At 37.7% G+C, this 20,999-nt stretch overlaps 1 protein-coding gene across 4 annotated transcripts in view; it reads right to left on the bottom strand.

The window, feature by feature from the left end:
• The window catches only part of MYO1B (myosin IB), a 220,278-nt gene that overhangs the window by 75,765 nt on the left and 123,514 nt on the right, over nucleotides 1-20,999 (bottom strand). For all 4 annotated transcript variants that reach the window (XM_027865829.1, XM_027865831.1, XM_027865832.1 and 1 more), the window contains exons 5-7: nucleotides 17,761-17,865; nucleotides 14,156-14,202; nucleotides 7,204-7,267 (exon numbers count right to left, since the gene is read on the bottom strand). In XM_027865829.1, the coding sequence (XP_027721630.1) occupies nucleotides 7,204-7,267; nucleotides 14,156-14,202; nucleotides 17,761-17,865 (216 nt within the window). The remainder of the gene's footprint in view (nucleotides 1-7,203; nucleotides 7,268-14,155; nucleotides 14,203-17,760; nucleotides 17,866-20,999) is intronic.

Below are 20,999 nucleotides of genomic sequence, written 5' to 3' on the forward strand. Positions count from 1 at the left end.
AAAGATTTCCAGGGAGCACTGAGAGGTTAAGCGTTAGCTTCAGAACTTAAACCCACGTCTTCCTTACTCCAAGACAAGCTCTCTATCCATCTACTATTCCATGCTGCTGATCATTTGATAACCTTAATATTTATCTATTTTATTCAGCCATTTTCAGTTGTGTCTGACTCTTTGTGATCTCATTTGGGGCTTTCTTAACGGAGGAAACTGAGGGGAAAAGGGTTAAGTGATTTGCCCAGGGTCACAGAGCTAGTAAGTGTCTGAGGCCAGATTTGAACTCAAGAAGATGAGACTTCCCAACTTCAGGCTGGGCATTCTATCCACTGCACCACTTGGATATCCCAAGAAACAATAAGTAATACTTATTTATTAACAGATATAGAGCAACACGTGATTGTTGAAAGTACCCAATGACATGGTACTTAAAAAAAAATGAGCAATAAGTATAGAGACAGAATTCTGACTATGCATGTGTCTAACACTTGAAAGGCCAAGGATTGGGACAACTAAACTAAAATATGAACTACAAGGGCTAATCTGGCTGACTCTCTCCGTGTATTCACCTGTCAGTGCTTTTCTTAGCATGGGCTCGTCTACTTTATTCTTGTTATGTGATAACACTCCAGAGCCTGAGACCTTGCCCTTCCCACTGTTCTTAACTACTTATCAACCACAGGAGCCAAATAATGGATGATGATGACTGTACTCCATATATGTCATTTCTAAAAGATTTCAGTTATTTTTTATTATTTTAAGAACCAATGACAACCAGAATATGTTATTTTTATGTTAGAAAGGAGCAAAATATGAAAGTGAATTAAACCTCAAACATACAGTATATAATAGTTAAATGACTGAACTGACTTGGTTGTCTATTTATGGCCGAAGAAATGGCAGGGGATAAAGAAATAATTTGTAACAAGGTCATTTGAACTTGGTGAGACAGGTGTGTTCCTCCTCTACCTTTTAGCCTCAAGGTCAAAACCTACAATTTACTTACAGATGCAAACTTGATAAGCTTGCCTGGATATAGTGAGAAAAAAAAGCTGCTAGAACTAACAAGAACTGGTTACTTAGAATGAGAAATCTTATAAAAAAAATTCATAATTAGATTATGCTAATTATAATAGCTAATTAAAAATAAAATGAAAGCTCAAGAATTCCAGGCTTATTTTAATTTTCTAAGTAAATAGCTGTATCAACTTTCAAAAGCCATGAAATATTTTTAAATGTCTTTAAAAAGCTGAATATTTTAACTTCCCTCATACAGATCTAAGAGATCACTGGATTACACAGATCTACAGAGGAGACTAAGGCTCAGTAAGTTGTCCAAAATTCAGATGGTAATAATAATCATAATAATAGCCAACTTTTTTATAGGGCTCACTATGTGAGGGGCATTGTGATAAGTGTTTACAATTATTATCTCATTTAATCATCAAAACAATGCTAGAAAATAAATGCTATTATCATCATCCCCATTTTACAGATGAAGAAACTAAGGAAGAGGTTAAGTGACTTGCCCAGGGGTCACACAGCTAGGGTGTGTCTGAGGCCAGATTTGAAATAGTTTTCCTGACTCCAGGCCCAGCACTCTATCCACTGCATCACCTAAGCATTTGAGGTAAGATTTGGATTCAGGTCTTTTAACTATAGACCCAGGGCTCTTCCCTCTGTATCATGTTGCCTAAAGAAATGATTCTGAAAGGGATTTTAATTTCCACACCCAAAACTTTCCTGTAACTCAGACTTCAAGTTTTATAGTATAATTCTACTTTCATTATCTTGGGAAACAATATGTTTCCAGTTATCCTACACCTTATTAAACTCAATAAATATTGATTGTGCATCTATTAAGTGCAAAGCACCGTACTAAAGTGGAGGGCCTTGAATGCTAACTTTCTGTTGTAGGCAATAGCAGAAGAAACAAGGAAGGGGAGGATGTGGTCTATTATAATAGAATGCTTTTAAGTAATAGAATGAGAGGTTCAGAATAACGCAATAGGAAAACTGTAATGAATAATGGACTTAGGCAAGGAGACTCTTGAGGTAGGGACACCTTTTCATAAAAAAGCCATTATGATAGTCTGAGTCAAGAAGCAGAGGCAGTTAGGGGGCTCTGTGGATGGAGCAATGAGCCTGGAGTCAGGAAGACTTGAGCTCAAATCTGGTCTCAGATACTTCCTGGTTGAGTGACCCTGGGCAAGTCGCTTAACCTCCATTTACTTTAATCCACTGGAGAAGGAAATGGCAAACCACTCCAGTATCTGCCAAAAAAAACCCTATGGATAGTACGATCCACGAGATTGGAAAAAGTCTGACACAACTGAACAACAGAGTCAAAAAGTACAAGGACTTGGCAACTAAGGGAGTGTGAGAAGTCAAAATTGACACAGCACTCTTACTTGTAGGACCTTTGTTCAGAACTAAGCTTTGTCTCATGAATTCAACCTTTAATTTAAACTCTAGGAAAAGGTTCCCACCTCCAGAAAGTGTTACCTGATCTTGATGGTTGAAAAAATAAATTGATAAGCATTTATTAAGGGCCACTGATTGAGCCAGGCAGAAGCTTATATTCTATCAAGGGAGACAACATGTATATTTATAAGTATACACAGAGTAATTATGGGAGGAACTGGAGGAACTAGCAGCTGGCGGGGGCGAGGACTCTAGGGGAGGTTTTGGAGAAGGCAAATCAGGAAAAGTCTCATGTAGAAAGTAGCACTTAATACAAGTTCTGATGGAAAAACAGCTGATTCTAAGAAGCAGAGACAAGGAGGGCGTGCATTCATCCCAGGTGTGGGAGTAGGATGGGGGGAGGTGACAGCTTGGGCAAAGCACAGAGGGCTGGTGAGCTGAGCAGCTTCAGAAGGCCAGTCTGAACTGCAGAGTGTGAAGGAAAGTAATACATGAGGCTGTGAAGAAGGTAGAGTGGAGCCAGGTTGTGAAAGGGCTTTAAAAGCCAGGGAAATCTGTAAAGATTCAATAAAAACCTTCCTCCTCAGATCCCACAAAAGTACTTGTTTTCTAAGTCTATTATCTGCCCCCCTCCCTGCCTCCTTCTCAACTATATATATACAATCTCCCAGAGGACAGGAGATGAGTTTTATCTAAACTTTTATACCCTGCTGGTGCCATCGATAGTCTGGTCTAGACTTTTAAGTGTTAATAATGTGGATTAATCTTTAAAAGTGTGCTATGGGCACATCTTGGGGTTTTGGGGGGAGAACAATGTGAGACAGTTGTTAAACATTTACCAGCATACCCGTGCTGTTCCCCACCCCCCATAATAAGCACACTGTAGTGGAGAAGGGTGATAACAAATACGGAAAATGGGGAGCAAGGAGCTGGGATAGGTTTTGGGAAGAAAATTATGTGTTTGGTTTTAGATTTAAGTTTGAGAAAGGAAGCAGAGCCAGGTCAAGAGCTATCAAATAGGCTTTTGGGAAGAACTGAAGCCCTGGGGCCAGAGGGCTTGTGGGTCATCTGCCCAAAGATAACTGAAGACGTGGGGATGGATGAGACAGGCCAGGGAGGCTGTTTTAACAGAAGAAAAGATAATTGGAGATCTGACTTCACATCTCCCTCCAACTCTCCTAAATAGGGCCCAACTGGCCAGAAAGAAGATTAAGTAAGGCTCAGAAGAATCCTTTGCATTCCCTGTGTGGAGGCATTACAGCTAGCCCCAGGGATCTTATCTTCCTTTCAGGATACAAGGAGTATGTGTGGGGGGGTGGAGGGTTCAACCCCATACCTATATTTGTATGCTTGTGTTTCAGGGATATGCCATATATTTTGGAGAAAGGAAGCACATTTCTCCATTATTTTATATTCCCTTAGATAGAATGCCCAGCTGCTTATAGAAACAGGGCTGATTGCTGCACTCATGAACATCCTAACGCCTATAGGAAGACATTTCCTGCCTTAACACTAATTCATTCCTTCTCTTCCCATGAAAAAGCAAAGGATATTTAGAAATGATTGGCTGTTTCCCATTACCACAAATATCAAAATAATTTCATTATGGAAACAAATGCTAAGAAACGCAAACATATGAAATCCTTTCCCTGAAGACAGATAAACTCTAATCCACAGTGAGTTGCTTCTTCCTCTCCATATGCTTCTTCAAGAATAATGAAAAAACAAAGGCTAATTAACCTGCTGATTAATCAACCATTTATTAAATGCCTACTGCATTCCAGGCACTATGCTAGACCCCGTGGATCCAAGTACAAGGGATGAAACCAGCTCTGCTCCCCGTTCAGATTACATTCTGACAGCACACAACAATTACACATAAAAACATGTACACTTAAAAAATAAAGTAAATAAATACAAATATAGACGAAGCAGCTAAATATGATGTCATTTGGGAGAGAGATCCCTAGCACTCTGTGGAGAATTGGGAAAGGCTTCATGAAGGAGACAGTGCATAAATTCCATCTAAAAGGAAGAGGGGACTAGAGTCCAGGATAAAGGAGAGTCTGGAGATGGAGCGTAACATGGGAAGACAAAAGAGGAGGCCAGTTTAGCTGGAAGAAGAGGGGAGGGGAAGGCAGTAATGTCCTGTAAGGACAGGAAGATCAAGTTGTCAAGTTGGGTAAGTGTATTAAAAACTAGAGAAGTTTATATTTTATATATATTTATATAAATATATAGTTTACATATTTATATAAATATATATATTTATTTATATAAATATATAGTTTATATATTTTATCTTAGAATTCAACTTGGAACTTTTATAAATATTATCTCATTTGATCCTTACAATAATCCTGGGAAGTAGGTGCTATTATCATCCCCATTTTACAGTTGAGGAAACTGAGGCAAACAGGTTAAGTGAATTTTCCGAGGGTCACACAGCTAGGAAGGGTCTAAATTTTAAAATACAGTGATATTCATATTCCTGCAATTGTGTTTACTGTGCTTATTTTTCCATAAAAACATAATGTAATACTGTTATCTAAGGGCAATTGGGTGGTACAATGGATAGAACATTCAACTTGGATTTAGGAAGACCTGTGTTCAAATCCAGCCTCAGATACTTACTAGCTGTGTGGCTCTGAACAAGTCATTCGATTTGACTCAGTTTCCTCATCTGTATAATGAGCTAGAGAAGGAAATGGCAAACCATTCTAGTATCTTTGCCAAGAAAAGCCCAAATGGAATAACAAAGAGTCAGAGGACATGACTAAAATGATTGAACAACAACAGCACTATTATCAACTAAAATTAACATTAGTTTTTTCAATTGTCTTTATACATAAAGGGAAATGCTGGAAACTTATAAATACATTTTGGAACTAGGTTCTGAAAAAAGTAATACTTCTCAGAATAGTATTCATAAACCCCTGCAACTTGCTGAAGATTACTCTTCAGAGTCAAGCCCCAAGCTCAGTTGCTACCACCTCCCTGAACCCTTCCCTGGTATGGCTACCTAGAATAAAAATTATCCCTCCTTCCTCCTATCGCTCATGTCACTCACTCTTCAAATGTACTTAATCATATTCTAACTTGCACTGTGGTAATCTGTGTATGCGCTTTATCCCGGCCTACTACATTTTAAACCATTTCTAAACAGGAACTATGTCATCTTTTTAGCTTCATCTCCATAAGCCCAGTGCCTTGAACATTTTGGTGGTGAGAAGGCTGGTTCTGTGACATCATCAGGGAGAAGAGTTCCCAGTGAACTATCTATCAACACAGAGAGTTGCCGTGGATAGCACAAATGTCTGATAAACGTTGATTCACAACATTCGTGTGTGTGTGTGTGTGTGTGTGTGTGTGTGTCTTAAATGCACATATATGTATACATTGTGTACACACACACACACACACACACACACGAATTTTTATACCAAACTATGAATCACGATAAGAGGCAGCTAGGTGATACAGTGAATAGAGTGGTGGGGCTGGAGTCAGGGAGACTCATCTTCCTGAGTTCAAATCTGGTCCTTGACGCTTCTTAGCTGTGTGACTCTGGGCATTTCACCCTGTTTGCCTCAGTTTCCTCATCTGTAAAATGAGCTTGATAAGGACATAGTAAACCACTCCAGTATCTTTGCCAAAAAAAACCCCAAACAGGATCTCGAAGAGACAGACACAACTGAAACGACCGAACAACAACAAAAATGAATCATAAGATGTCATGGATTTGGAATGGAGCCAGCCTAGCTAGTCTGTCAGGTGTAACAATTATATCCTTTCTGCTATATCATGAAGTGCTTGCATGAACACTCTTGTTGTTTTCCCAAATACGGTGTACAAAATTATTCAGGGTAAGTCCATTATGATACTAACCATTTTATAATAGTAATGCATTTCCCCAAAGTCATCTCTTTAACAAATGACTGACTCTAAAGTAATGATACAGTATAAGTCTACACAGGGAGATGAAGAATTATATGGAGAGACAACTGTCCGATTAGCAGCGGGCACAGAAGCAGAAACAAAGAGAGTGAATTTGAAATTCCATCCAATGCATTATGAAATTTAATTCACCCAGACATAATGGTGTCAAAAGGTTTTCATAGTCAATCTTCAAGTTAAAATCTGTTCTCCATTTTGTACAATAGATATTTCGCTGAATAGTTTGGTAATAAAAACTTGTGTAAATGTAATAATATTCTAAATGCGTTAAGTAAGGAAGCCTGCCATTTAAAATCCTCGAAATATAAACCTTTCTATAAAACAAATCTTTTATTTTCTTTCAAACTCATATTTTTATACATTAGGTTTCCTTCAAGAGGGGAGGAAGAAAACAAAGGAGGATAAGAAAGAACACAATTTCTTCTTTGCCGTTTTATTTCTAGAGTATGCCTTGCACAAAGGAGGCACTTGACACATTTTTTTAAAAGGGATTTATTGAAAATGGTCAAAGAAAAAGATTAAATGATTTTAAAATTCATCTTACCTTAGTAGTTTGACAGCTTATTGGTTTATTCATATACCCTTATATGTAGAATTCAAATGTCTACATTCTGTATTTTATAATGTACGAGAACAAAAGACAAAAAAAACCTGAAATTCCAATCTCCAAATTCTATGCACAAAAGGGGAAATGTCCCTGTTCTTATAACATATAACATCTGTATTTTGAAATCAAAACTCCAAGCTAAACTTTTACTATTATTTACTATTATATTTTTTATAAAACTACTGAAAAATTTTCTAAGTGAACCTAAGAACAATACTTACAGTTGCTTATCACTCCTCCCAGTGGATCTCCTTTGAAGTCAAATTCAATATCCATATATTTGCCCTGTAAAAAGACAGTTTATGTGTATTTAGCTTTGAAATCTAGATTGATAGATCTATCTATCTAGATAAATATATCTCTAAATTGTATTTCTTCTAAGACAATGCCCTTTGCTAAAGCCCTTGACCATATTTTATGTGTTAATTTAAATGTAATGAGGAAAGGGGAAAGGGTCAAGTGATAACAGCCCAGTCTCAATTCAAGGCATATAGGCTATTTTTCAATCTCCCATAAGATACTTCTGGTAAAATACAACATTAGCACAAAACCATAAATATCATTCTGTTAAGAGAAAAACTGTTCACTAGTTTGACTTCCAGGTCAAAGTATTGTTTCAAACTCTTAAGTAAATTAGGTATTTGGTTTAATAATAATAACAACTGTTGAAAATAAATAATAGTTCATATTTATATGCTGAGGAAAAAATATAAACATAGGAAGGAGCTTCCCTACCCCCATACTAGCATCTTCCAAGTAAAGTATTTTGCAAACCCCTGAAACAAACTCCAGGTTTTTACTTATTCACCTATCTATCCTATAGCAAAACGAATGGGTACGAGGTATGAACAACTGTCTGATGGCAGATTTTTCCTCTGCTTTTCATGCAATCCACGGTGCAACATCATAGCACACACACGCACACACACAGATACGCCATCTCACACTCATCCCCCTTCCCCTTTTTTTAAAGGACAGGCCATAGAGTTAAAAGTAACAAATAATCCTGTTGGCAGTTTTTTCTTTGAAATAGGGTGTGTTGGGATGATAACAGTCTGGTTATATTTTACTTCCCACTTTAGTAACAAACATTTTGTAACTATTTCTATCCTAATTTCAATTTAATAAGAATCAATTGAGTACTAACTATGTGATATGACCTGGAATATAAAGACACCCCCACAACAACAACAACAACAAACCAAACACATTCTTGCCCTCAAGAAGCTTGCATTGTTCATTCTTAACTCTCAAAATAGTTGGCAGGGGGAGGAGGGGTAGGTAAAGAGAGGAAATTCGATCGTGGTCTTTAAAGATGCTTCTTCAAAACCACTGTTATCATTGTAACTACGTGAAAGGCAGAGGCTGTTATTTTTGCCTTTGTAGCACATTGCCTCCCATGTAGATGTTCCGTCATTCAGTCAGTTCAACTCTTCATGACCCTGTGGACTTGTGCATGGAGTTTTCTCAGCAAAGATGCTGGAACGGTTTGCCATGTCCCTCTCCAGTGCGTCCCCATTTTACAGATGAGGAACTGAGGCATACAGGGATTAAATGACTTGCCCAGGGTCACACAGATGCTGACTGAGGCTGGATTTGAACTCAGACCAGTGCTCTATCCACTGCACCACCTAGCTGTCCCATACTTTCACACAGTACCTGTTCAATTACTAAGTCCGTATGAACATATACTCACTCAACAACCAGCAACAGTAACTAGATTTCAAAAAACATTGTTGCAAACATGACTCTAATTAGACCAGTCTGTCCTGGAGGTTCTTCTAAACATTAGGGTCCCATAACTACATATAACATATGGGACTAAGAGGTAATGATATGTTAAAATGAAAAGTAGTCATTTAGGCCTGAGGGAAAGATGCATCAGTTGCAGGAAAAGGTGGTGGAGAGAAGCAGGGAGGGGTGCCAAAAAGGGAAGAGAAAAGAAGAACTTGGAATAATAAGGGCAAAGATCACATTTCTACCTGATCTCTAAGTAAAAAAAAAAAACTGTTTTTCTTCTACTCTATCTTCCATGACTGATGTGAAGTGAACTGATGTGAGGTGCTACAAGATGTAGGAGAAGGGTATTTATTCTTCTGGTGTTGTCACATGGCTGTAAACCCTGGACCACATTTTCCCCTAAAGAAGTGTAGGTTAGCAAAGCACAGAGAAGAGACACAAGGTAGACATAAGTAGACTTCAGCTTGTTTTCCAATGACAATCTATACATAAGCATATCTTATTCTTATAGGACAGATATAGGATTCTGATAAGATAAGGATATCTTACCATTGTCCAGGAAAGGCATTATTAGAAAGGAAGTGAGACAGTCATTTTGGCAAGAGTCAGGAATAATAGACAACCAGGTGCTATACCGTCACACAAAATGAGGGAAAAAACAAAAAGAAACACACACACACACACACACACGGAACCATCTAGAGCAGAGGTTCTTAACCTGGGGTCCATGAAAGCCTAAAGACAATCTGTAAGGCAAAACAGACAAGAATTCCACAGGATGAGATGTGGGCCGGCCATGATCTGCACTAATGAAAGGGATCAATTCATTAGGTAAAAGCTAGTAATGGCCTTTTGGTTAGAAAAACCCCTACAACTCCTGGATCTGGGGTCTAAACAATAAATATCTTCCCCAGTCATTAGACAAGTCTAGTTTCTGACGCAGTTTATACCTTCTGCTTACCTCGTCCATTCATTTGAATCCAGATCATGGATTAGCTGCTCTCAGTCTAAACCTCGCACAAACCATAAGCTTTTGCCTCATTCTGCTTGACAATGCCTATACTTTTGGAAACTCCTTGTGAAGGAAGCATGAAAGGTCATCTCTAGTTGTATGAAAAAAGGCCAAGTATAACATAAACTAACAGAGATGGGAGGAAACAGATCCCACAATGATTCTAACTTGGATTACAGTGATTTGTGTATGTTTCGTTACTACATTATAAACTACTTGGGAGGCATGGGTCATTCATTTCTCCTTTTTCTTCTATGCATTTCATCCAGTACTTTGCACAAAGGAGATTCTTAAGAATTACTGGGCAGCATAGGCATAGTGGAAAGATTGGTGGATTTGGACTCAGGCGATCTGAGCTTGAGTCTCAGCTATGCTCCTTATTATCGTCTTAGATGAGCAAGGCACTCCACCTTCCTGAGCCAAGCATTCTCCCCCTGTAAAATGACCGAGTTAAGGGGCAGCTACGTGGTGCAGTGGATAGAGTCCTAGCCCTAGAGTCAGGAGGACTTGAGTTCAAAAACCAGCCTCAGACACTTACTAGCTGTGTGACCCTGGCCAAGTCACTTAACCCTATTACCTAGCAAAAACAAAAACAAGACAAAAACAACAACAACAACAACAACAAAAAATTTAACGGGGCAGCTAAGTGGCACAGTGAATACAGCTCTGGCCTTGGAGTCAGCAGGACCTGAGTTCAAATCCAGCCTCAGACACTTAACACTTACTAGCTACATGACCCTGGGCAAGTCACTTAACCCCAATCGCCTCACCAAAAGCAAAAAAACAAAAAACAAAACAAAACAAATAAAATGATGGAGTTAAACTAGATGCATTTTAACATACTTTCTAGTTCTAAACTGATGATCCTGTGCACTTGAGATATGGAAGGTACTTTATGTTTAATCAAGTTGAGTAATCCTCTTTACTACATCAACAGAACACCATTCAAATATATACTTACATATAAAAAGTATATGTATGTATGTATGTATGTATATATGCATGCATGTATGCATACATATAGCAAGGTGATGCAGTGGACAGAGTGCTGGGCCTCGAGTTTGGAAGGCTCACCTTCCTGATTTCATATCTGGCCTCAGACACTTACTAGCTGTGTGACTAGTGTGTCACTTCATCTTGTTTGCCTCAGTTTCCTCATCTGTAAAATGAGCTGGAGAAGGAAATGGCAAATCACTGCAATATTTTTGCCAAGAAAACCCCAAATAGGGTCACAAAGAGTAGAAAACAACTAAACAATACACACACATACTTAGGTATTAGAAAAATCTCGTGCATAACAAAGTTGGCATAGCACAGCCTTCTGACAGCTGAACTGCTGTCACAAGCTATCTTTATTCTGCCTCCAGCATTTGAACTGCTTTTAAAAGAATGTTTAGCCCTTCCTTCTCAGTGGTGCTCAAACAGAAAGGGATCCTTGCTGGTGCTTATTGATTTAGAAATCCACAAATTAACAGAAACTATGTTGTATTGTATTTTTATTTATTTTGCTAAATATTTCCCAATGACACTTTAATTTGGTTTGGAGGGTTGGAGCTAGTTTGACACCTCCATCCTATATTGCAGTCAAAGTATTTTAAAGGATTTAAAACTAGGAGGGAGCTTAGAGATTCCTAGTTAAATTCCTTCATTTTACAGATGGAAAAACTAAGGCCTACAAAAGTTAAATGATTTCCCCAAGATCAAACAATACAAGTGTTTGACTCTTTGTGACTCCATTTGGAGTTTTCTTGGCAAAGATACTAGAGTGGTTTGCCATTTCCTTCTCTAGCTAATTTTACAGATGAAGAAATTGAGGCAAACAGGAGTAAATGACTTGCCCAGGGTCACATAGCTAGTAAGTGCCTTAGGATGGATTTGATCTCAAGTATTCCTGACTCTAGGCCTAGCACTCTATCCACTGTACCTAGCTGCTCACTAACCAACCTTAAGTTTTCTCATTTACAGAATGAGGGGGCTGGACCAATGACCTCTAGGGTCACTTCCAGTTCTAAATCTATATGAACCTATTAATCACAACAGTATTTTCCCCCCAATACTTTTCCCTTTCCTATAAATACAGTAAATGACTATTATTTATTTTGCAACTTGCAATTTTTTCAGGATAATATGAACTACTGATTTTACTATAGCAATTCTGTACTAAAGGATTAATAACTTGCTTCTATATTAGATATGCTAAAGTTTCACATAACTTTAATCAAAGAAAGTCAAATCTAAAAAATACTGGAGGAATAAAAGTAAAACTGATGATGAAATCCCTTGTCTAGCTATATCTTTCTGTGACCATAAGGGTTGGCCAATATAGTAAGAATAGCTGCAGAACAAACTAAGGCATAATTAGGTTGTTTCCTTTCAAGTAAGGAGTTGGCCTCACTCACTTTGTGAAAGAACTTTCCAAACATACAGTAAGTACAATCATGTATACTTTTCTAAGTTTGCTCTTCTATAAAGATCTTCTCTTCCCCTACCCCAGACACAGATACCTTTACCCAAATTATATCTAGCTGCCATTCACCCTTCTCTATTTCACATGGCACAAAGGAGGTGAGTTCTTTATGGAATTATGGATTCTCAAGTAATTTGAGGCCATCTCCACTTCCTAATGAGCTCTCCTGTAAGTCTGGAAAAGGGAACCTCTAACTAGCTATTTCCTGCAACCATGGATACCTCATTTCAATTAAATACAACCATGTTAAGTACCTGTATGAGGAGAATTTTGCTAGACATTAGGTGAAAGAGTGTACCTGGAAATGCCACTGAAAGAAAATGCAGGACCCCTGATCTCCAAAGCCATATGCCTCGATTCCATTAACTATCCATCAAGTGAGAATTCATCTAGCATGAAAATAACTCAATTTATTTAGAGGAGCTTGGAGATACCAAATATACCTTTTCCCTTCTCTTCTCATATCTGTTAGTTATCTGTTATCAATATTAATAACAGCAGGTTAGTGGCTTCAAGGCAGAGATAGGAGAAATGTTACTTTGGTAAAAACCTTGGCTTACTTGAACCCTTCAAGATCAATTGCTTTAGAGATCGGAGTTTTCCATATAACCACAGATCCTGTAACTATGCTGGATGGAATGTATTACACTCCACCTGAGTTTCTGTTTTGTTTTGTTTTGTTTTTTTCACACAGGATAATGAAGATAATCTAACCTTTTCTGGATGATTCTGGTTCACTACAAAATATCATTTGTTGCTCTACGCTAAAATATGATACCTTCAGGGTCTACTGAGATGTGCAGAGCCATCTGATTCCATGCCAAATGACCAAATGGTCCCAGATGACTATTCTGAGTTTCTGTGGTCTCTTCTAGATCTAAAATCTATTGATCCTATGACTGGCAATTCAAGAGCTCCTGTGGTCCAACCCCCTATTTTCTCTTGCAATTGCCATTGTGACAGTCCTTTGCCCTTCATTTAATTTGCAGTTAGCTTAGAAATCAAAGTTTGTTATAATTGTTTATTGTGTTGTTGAATCATTTTGGTCATGGCTGACTCTTTGTGGTCCCATTTGGGGTTTTCTTGGCAAAGATACTGAAGTGGTTGGCCATTTTCTGCTCCAGTTCATTTTGAAGATGAGAAACTGAAGCAAATGGGGTAAAGTGACTTGCCCAGGGTCAAACATCTATTAAGTGTCTGAAGCTAGATTTGAACTCAAGTCCTCCCGACTCCAGGGCTGGTGCTCTATCCACTACACCACTTAGCTGCCCAGAACTGTGGAATAAGGGGAAATAGGCTACATGAGGGTCTTTGTACAAATTAATTCCCAAAACATAATCCTTATTTTCTGGAATTTGTGAAGTATAGCCCTAGCATTTTTCTTTGTTCTATAACCCTCAGGGCAAGCCAATTCAGTTTTCCCATCTGTATGGCAGGAATACTTATATTTGTATTACCTATCTTATAAAAAACTGCACTGTAAATTTTAAACTGCCATACTGATGTAAGTTATTTTACTTTAGTTAGGAGGTTTTTTTGTTGTTGTTTTTTTTCCGTGGGTTTTTTTGTTTGTTTGTTTGTTTTCTGGCTCACTTCTTGGCTCTTGGCTGAGATCCAATCAGGTGAAGGTGAAGGTGTTATTACATGCCATCATGTTAAAATTGCCCTTGAAATTTTATAACAGCCATCAGTAAGAAGGACAGTGTGATAGCAGAGTGGTTTGCTATCTTTCTAAAAAGAATTACAAGGTAAGATATCAGAGAGATCAAAGCATTTCCTGTCCTAATCATCAGTGTTTCAATAGAGTTCTCTTTTTATATTTTAAACATAGACACACACACACACACACACACACACACACACACACCCCAAGACAATATTAAATATCTCATTCATTTTCAACATGAATGAACCAAACATTAGTGTTAACTCTTCTGTCTATACAAATACTTACAAATCTAGAGGAGTTGTCATTCCTTACAGTTTTGGCATTTCCAAATGCTGCAGGAAACAAAAAGATATAATTTGACATGATTAAAAGATGCTGACAATCTATGAAAAAAACTGAAGCAGGAAGATCAAAATATAAACACCCTATTTAAAAACTCAGTCATGTTCTGAGGAGGCTGAGCAATGACATTTTTAATGTAGAATTGATTTAATTTCCTTGTGAAATTTCCCTGGCAATATCCAGGTTGGAAGGTTTTAAATGAAGTGTTTAAAATCTGCAAGTCTCATTATTGGTTCAAATTTCCAGGTTAGGGGGTATAGCAGGGCTTCATTGTGTTCCATAAGATGTCACTTATTTCAAAGACTCTCAGGTTTTCCTGATATTGGTCAAATTAGTAATGTCAAACCTCAGTAACTATGCCTTTCTATCATCATTAGTGAATATAAGTAAGAAGCATGGGGTTGTGGCAGTGGGTGTAGGTTGTAAGACCACAGAAAAAACCTCAACACTTTATGCGTTCTCAATGGAAAACAAAAGCAATTTATTTAACTAAAGCTAACTAAGTCAGTACTCCAAGGACAGAGTAGAGGACAGAACTCAGCACTAGCACTTAGCATAGTGCCTGGCATAGAGCAGTTGCTTAATAAATGCTAATTGACTGGCAACCAACTTACAATGGACATAACCTTTATGCTGCAAAGGATCTTATTTTCTATTCCTACAAAATATGTAAAAATTTCTGGACTATGGACAAAACTCCTTTGGGAGACAACTGATTCAGCCGAGCTCAACCTCATTCCCAATAGCTCCAAGAAGAGAAGGATGAAGCAGTATTGCCTCCTCAATTGCAATGTCCAGACTTCCCCTCTAGTACTGCCCTGGGAATATCACATGGGTGACGACATGGTAAGCAGATATAAGACTTTCTCACCAAATCATACAATGTGCTATGTTCTAGGAAAGAAAAAATGTGGGCATAAGGATGTGAGGGAAAGACTGGAAAAACTCAAAAATCTCCTAAATATCATCAATAAACAAATCCTTAATATAGGGTATCATAGAAATCTTAGTGCAGGTTTAAGTTAGTAAAGCTTATAGTTTAATCTTAATAATACTTAATAAATAATCCAGTGCCTACTATGCACTGCACTAGGTGCTGGGGATACAAGTAAAAATAATGAAACAGTCCCTACTTGCAAAAGACAATTAATCTAAACATCAAACCAATTTAACAGCTTCACATTTGCTTGGTTTTTGTAGTGGTTATTTTATTTGTATTGAATCTAAGACTTCATGGGCGTAGGGGACTCCCACTGAAGAAACTCTCTCTAACCAATTCAGGTCAGTGTCTGATCTTCAACTCATAGTCTTAAGAGAGTTGGGGAGGGGGAGGCGCTGAAGGGCTAAATGATTTTCCCAGGGTCACACAGTCAGGATGTCAGAGCCAGGACTTGAATTCAGATCTTCTGGACCCCAAGACCACCTCTCTAAACATGCTGAATGCTACTTCTCTTCCTTTACTTACAAAGGTGGCAACAGAGTGCATGCTCAAAGGTAAGGACTTTGGGCCTAGCTGAGAGCTACAAAGACTTGGCTACCATTTTGCAGTCAAACAACCAATCAAAGGCCCAAAAGGTATGTTTGGAGAGGAGAGTGACCCTTCAGTATGAAGTATCTAAACCAATGAGGGCAAGGCTCATTCTGTTTTACTCTAGCTGGCTTCTTTGCTTTGCATAAAAATCTTTCCATTTTATCTGACCTAAGCAAAACGAACAAGGCAGGTCTAGACAAAATTTTGAAGGACAAAATTCAGTTCAGGGATTAGAATAACAGCTCCCAGCAAACAATTTCATATTTTAACTAAAAATCAACTGTAATATAACTCCTTGGTGTCAAATGAAGAGGAGAAATCCTATTTAAAAACCATGCTTGACGAGGAGGGTAGGAGTCACGTCACCCACCCAGCAGGCTAATGATTTTCATAAATGCAGTGCTGATAATAGTGAGCTTTGACTTGCTTGATAAGAAAAACCTAACATTTTTGGTATTTCTCATAAGGCTCAAACTTCAGTGGGTGGGAATATACATAGCTCCCTAGTCAAGAGATCGTCAGAGTTTTAGATCTAACTTAAGGAGCTGATACAATAAAAAGGGCAATTTGTTGAAGAGAAGGTCAGGACCAAGTGAAAGAACTGTTTAAAAAAAACAACTTTATTCAGGGTGCCATTTGTAAGCCATAAATCATCTTTTCATCTAGCAAATCTGAGCTACATATTATTAAGCACAGACCTAAACACTGAAGCTTTTCATTATGAAGCACCGACTCAAACACAAGCACTCTATTCTAAAATGCCTGAGACACATTCCTCAATTGTTTTTCTAAGTTCATTGTTCTCCAAGTTCATTTACAGTAGCTGCTCTAGTTAGAAAGCAAAAAGCATTCCCTTAAAAGATAATACATGCCCACCAGCATACATTTCTCCCATTTCCTGGGTTCGAGTCTAATTTCAAATACCACTGAATAAAGGAAAGGATTCTAAGCACAAAGGAAGACCAGAGGCCCATACAATGCTCCTACTTTAGGGTATGGCATTCTTAAAATAAGCACGTGAAGATATACAGCACATACCTTGCACAAAATATTAAGACAAGAGCCTATGATTCAGCAGGAACAGAAAAGTCAATAACTGAAAAATCCAAAGAATGGAATGATAAATCATAAAAGACCTGGCATTCCATCCAGAGCAGCACAGCCTTGAAGTCTGGAAGACCTGGGTTCAACTGACCCAAGTAACATAAACACTGTGTGATAATGGACAAAAAACTTAACCTCTCAGTGCCCACAGGCAACTTTTTTTTTTAATACTCTATATATTTATTTTTTAAATAATATTTTATTTTCCCCCAATTACATATAAAAACAATATTTACCATTCTTTTTATTTGTTTGTTTTTTTAAGTTCCAAATTCTATCCCCTCTTCCCTCTCCTCCCTGAGATGGTTAAGCGATCTGATACAGGTTATGCATATGCAATCACGTGAAACACTTGCATATTAGTCATTTTGTCCACATGCAACTTTTTGAGGCTATCTTGCAGATAAAGAGGGAATCTGGTTCACTCCCAAAGCCTGGTATCAAATCCCACGCCTGACATTTACTACCTGTGTGACCTTGCTTCAAATTTGTCTTCCTATATCAAGGGTCCAGTTTTTAATGGGTGTGTAATTGAACTGCGGTAATGTTGCTCTTCCCTGCTAGATTCTTCTTAGATAGCAAATCTAAGCCACAAATGTCAGCTAGATTTTGGAGTTTGGATTTTTTTTTTGGTCAAAAAAATTTTAAGTTACATGGTTACCTTGAAAATGAAAGACAAATAATCACTTAATAGTGGACAAGTTTCTCTCACTTAAAAAAACCTGTTTCCTGCACCCCATAAGTTCTGGGGCTTACTTACTCTGCAGGATTTGGTCCAAATTCTCTTATTTCATTCCTTTTGCCTCCCAAATGCCAGGTGTTTGTAGTGTTCTTAAAATGACCTCAACCATAAGGACCACACCGATACCTGACAGAAACAGACTTAATATATCCATATATAGGAAAATCATACCTTCTAGTACTGGATTCGATTGTAAAAGCTGTTCTTTGACCTGGTTAACTTCGGCTCCTTTTCCACAAACTGCAGCAACATAGGACATCACAAGTTTGCTGGCTTCTGTAGATGAGAAACAAGCCACCATAATGAGTTAAACAGAAATCTCAAAAATCCTTAAGGGGTGGTGCTAACAGTAAAAGTGTGTTGTTTTTGGCGGGGGGGGGGGGGGGGCATAAGCTCATCATTTTTAAATGTAGCATACTTTCAATGTCTTTTCTAAAAAGTTAATTTTTTTTTTAAATTTTCAGCTAGTGTAAATCTTTATTAATTCAGACCTCAACTAGACTAAGTTCAACTCTACATTACTGAAAATAAAAAGGTTACTAAGAAAACATTTCTTCTGAGATCTTTATGTTAAGCAATGTTAAGCAAATTGCTAACATAACGATCTAAGAAATACTTTTTTACAATAAAATTTTATTGATATCTTTTGTTTTTACAACACCTACATTTGCTTCTCTACCCCCTCTCTCAGAGAGCCATCAAAACGAGGAATAAGAGGGGGGAAGAAAAACTAATCCACACATTAAAAAACCTGATGTTACATGCAAAGTTCCAGATATTTAAGAAAAAGAACTTAAAGTTTCCATGCTTAGATGTAATCACTAGTTTAATTAAAATTGTCCCTAAAACACTCATTAACGTAGCCTTCACTACACACTCATGCCGATCAGACTGTCTGCCACAGTTTGGTATATCTGGTACTTGCTGCTACATTACATACACTTACAAGGTCTAAAATACCATTTCTTCAAAATTAGTCTCTAGCCATACTCACTAGAGCCCCTGAAATCAACTTGAATTAGTGAAATATTGCTGTTTATTCATGGTTGTACAGTTCTGCCAGAAGCAAATATTCACTCTTCAAATTAAAAAGTGACCTAATCACTCATTGCCTTATGATTTATACCTAAGCTAGGCAATGAAACAGGTAACAAATCAGGTCATAATTCAGCAAATACTACATATTTAAATGCTAAAATGTAATGATTATAGCTGCAAGTCAGCATCAATTAAACTTTCTATTAACATTCTATATCCAACAGGCATATTCTAATGAACTGAATAGAACAGTGAATATAAAGTACTTGATAAACTGTAAAATGTTCCACAAATATTATTGTAAGATCGATCAACTCAAGGTTTTCTAAGCTTACTATATGGGCAAAGAATACATAAACTATATCATATGTAAGTTGCTTAAGTTCTAAAATAGGCTGTCAATTCTAAGTGAGAATTAAATTTCTCAACCTCTTCAAATTTTCCTTGGCAATTTTGTCTGGATCCCACTTTTATCCCCATTACACTCTGCTGTATATTATGCTTAGTTGAGTAAATTTCATAACCATTCCCTACCCTAAGAAGAAGAATGTTAGCTCCCCATGGGCAGGTGGTAGGTGGTGTGTCATTTAAAAACAAACAAACAAAAAAACAAAACACCTTTTCTCTCTCACTGCCTTGTACATAGCAGATGCTCAATAACTTGACATATTTACCAAAGCTTCATGCCAATATGGTTTCAATAACTGAGAATACACAAAGTCCCAGAGACCTTTAACGTCGTGCACGCATCTGAAACAAGCTAGGACAGGGATGGACCCAAGAAAAATTGAGAAGAAAGCAGTTTGGTTTGGGTGCATTCTTCTCTCCAAACCCCTTTTGATACTACTTATTTCACTTATCCCACATATTCTTGCTAAGCTTCTAGTAATTCTCAGGTGTGTGTTTATGTGTATACGTATCTGCATGCATCTATAGAAATTTAAGTATATATGCATACAAACATATGTAAAAATAAACACATATAACAAGTATAAATACACATGTGTATTTACATATGAGTGTATATCTATCAATAAACAATTATTAAGTGACTACTATGTACCAGGCACTGTGCTAAGCACTGGAGATACAAAAAGAGGTAAAAGACAGTCTCTCCCCTCAAGGAGCTTACAATCTAATGGTGAGGACAATATGCAAAGAAATATATACAAATAAGCTACGTACAGGATAAACAGGAAATAACTTAGAGGGAAGGTACTAGAATTAAGAAGAAAGGCTGCCTGTAAAAGTCAGGATTTTAGCTGCAATATAAAGAGCCAGGTGGCACAGGGAGGACCTAGAGTCAGGAAGACCTGAGTTCAAATCCAGCCTCAGACACTTACTGGCTGTGTGACCCTGGGCAAATCACTTAACCACATTTGCCTCAGTTTCCTCATCTGTAAAGTGAGCTGGATAACAAATTGGCCAATTCTATTATCTTTGTCCAAAAAAAAAATCTCTAATGGGGTCACAAAGAGTGAGAACACAACTGAAACAGGACACAACAACAAGGGAACTGAGGGAGAGCATTCCAGACATAGGGCACAGCCAGAGAAAATGCCCAAAGATGAAAGATGGAGAATTTTGTGCGTGGAGGAGCCAAAGAGGGAAATGTCACTGGATTAAAGAGTAAGCATCAGGGAGTAAAGTATAAGAAAACTGGAAAGGTAGGAGGGATCTAGGTTATAAAAGCCTTTGAATGCCAACAGAAGATTTTGTATTTGATCCTGGAGATGACAGAGGGCCACAAGAGTTTATTGAGTATATAAGTGACATGATCATACCTAGGCTTTATTTTAGGAAAATCACTTTAGTAGCTAAATGGAAGATGGATTGGACTTGAGGTTGGCAGACCCAGCAACAAACCATTGCAATAATCCAGTGTGAGGAGATGAGGGCCTGCACCAAGAGTGGTGACAGAGGAGACAAGATCTTGGCCAGCCACACCCAACAGTAGCTTCCATGGGCAACTATGGCCTCCACCTTCCACCAGAAGTGAATAAATGAAGGTTTGGCATGCTACCGGTGAACAGCAACTGATCACTAAGCTAAAGTCTTCTAGCCAGTCTAAGGCTAACCTGTAGATTCAATGGCATACAATCTTACAGAATGTAATGGTGGCCCTTGAAGAAGCAGTATCTTACAATCCAGATCATGTGGGAGCTCTTAAGCAAACATTAATTAGGAAATGCTAAAAGAAAGATTAATTCAAATGGAAGAAATAAAACGTGATTATCATTTTCCATTGAAACCCAATAATCCAATGATAAGATAATTTAAAAAAAACTATAGTATTTCTAAGGCACTCATCTTAAAATTTCAGTTCAGAAGTTCTTGGGTTCAGGTTGGTATATGCCTTCAGGCAAAGATTC

This window comes from Vombatus ursinus, unplaced genomic scaffold (assembly GCF_900497805.2).
Source record: "Vombatus ursinus unplaced genomic scaffold, bare-nosed wombat genome assembly UNPS02014779.1, whole genome shotgun sequence".
NCBI lineage: Eukaryota > Metazoa > Chordata > Mammalia > Diprotodontia > Vombatidae > Vombatus > Vombatus ursinus.